Source organism: Penaeus monodon, chromosome 15, assembly GCF_015228065.2.
Source record: "Penaeus monodon isolate SGIC_2016 chromosome 15, NSTDA_Pmon_1, whole genome shotgun sequence".
NCBI classification, from domain to species: Eukaryota; Metazoa; Arthropoda; class Malacostraca; order Decapoda; family Penaeidae; genus Penaeus; species Penaeus monodon.
In genome coordinates this window covers 37,127,317-37,127,845 of record NC_051400.1, presented here as the reverse complement: position 1 = coordinate 37,127,845, position 529 = coordinate 37,127,317, and the positions used below count along the sequence as shown (strand labels likewise).

The 529-nt window shown below is 38.8% G+C and overlaps 1 protein-coding gene across 1 annotated transcript in view; it reads left to right on the top strand.

Moving 5' to 3' along the window:
* Window positions 1–529, top strand: part of LOC119582009 (bromodomain-containing protein 3-like) — a gene marked incomplete at its 5' end in the record, with an annotated part of 61,922 nt that overhangs the window by 34,197 nt on the left and 27,196 nt on the right. Inside the window, 1 exon segment of the mRNA XM_037930204.1 lies at window positions 227–406. Within this exon segment, the coding sequence (XP_037786132.1) occupies window positions 227–406 (180 nt within the window).

Sequence of the window (529 nt, the reverse complement as noted above, 5' to 3'; positions counted from 1 at the left end):
CAAGAGAAATGTCAAGACATGGGCTACCAGCAAACAGGGGATTATTTTTACTCATTGCTGTACATACAAGAGAAAAGACGCACTATCAACATAAAGTCAAAGCATGGAGTACATAATTTCTTTTTCTCTCCTTTGGCTTTTCATAGGTTTGAGTGATGAGAAAGGAAGGGTCTTTTCCTTTTATACAATTCACTTGCTCTAAATACATTTTTCTTTGTCATTTCAGAAAGGTGTAAAGAGGAAAGCAGATGCCATGGCTCCAATGATTGGTAACTCAAACTTTGAATCATTTTCACCTGGGGAAAAGATAGGCAAGATATCTTCTCGGAGAGAGTCAGGCAGACAGATAAAGAAAGTCAACAAGGATTTACCAGATTCTCAGGTAACCTTGATGGAAACTACTCAGGTGAATCTCTCTCCTCTATGTGGCATGTTCAACAACTTTGATCCTCAGGAACTATTCAGAGACCCCATGCCAATGACTTGCCCAAGGTGTTGAGAATCCAAATTACATAGTTATATTACCAGA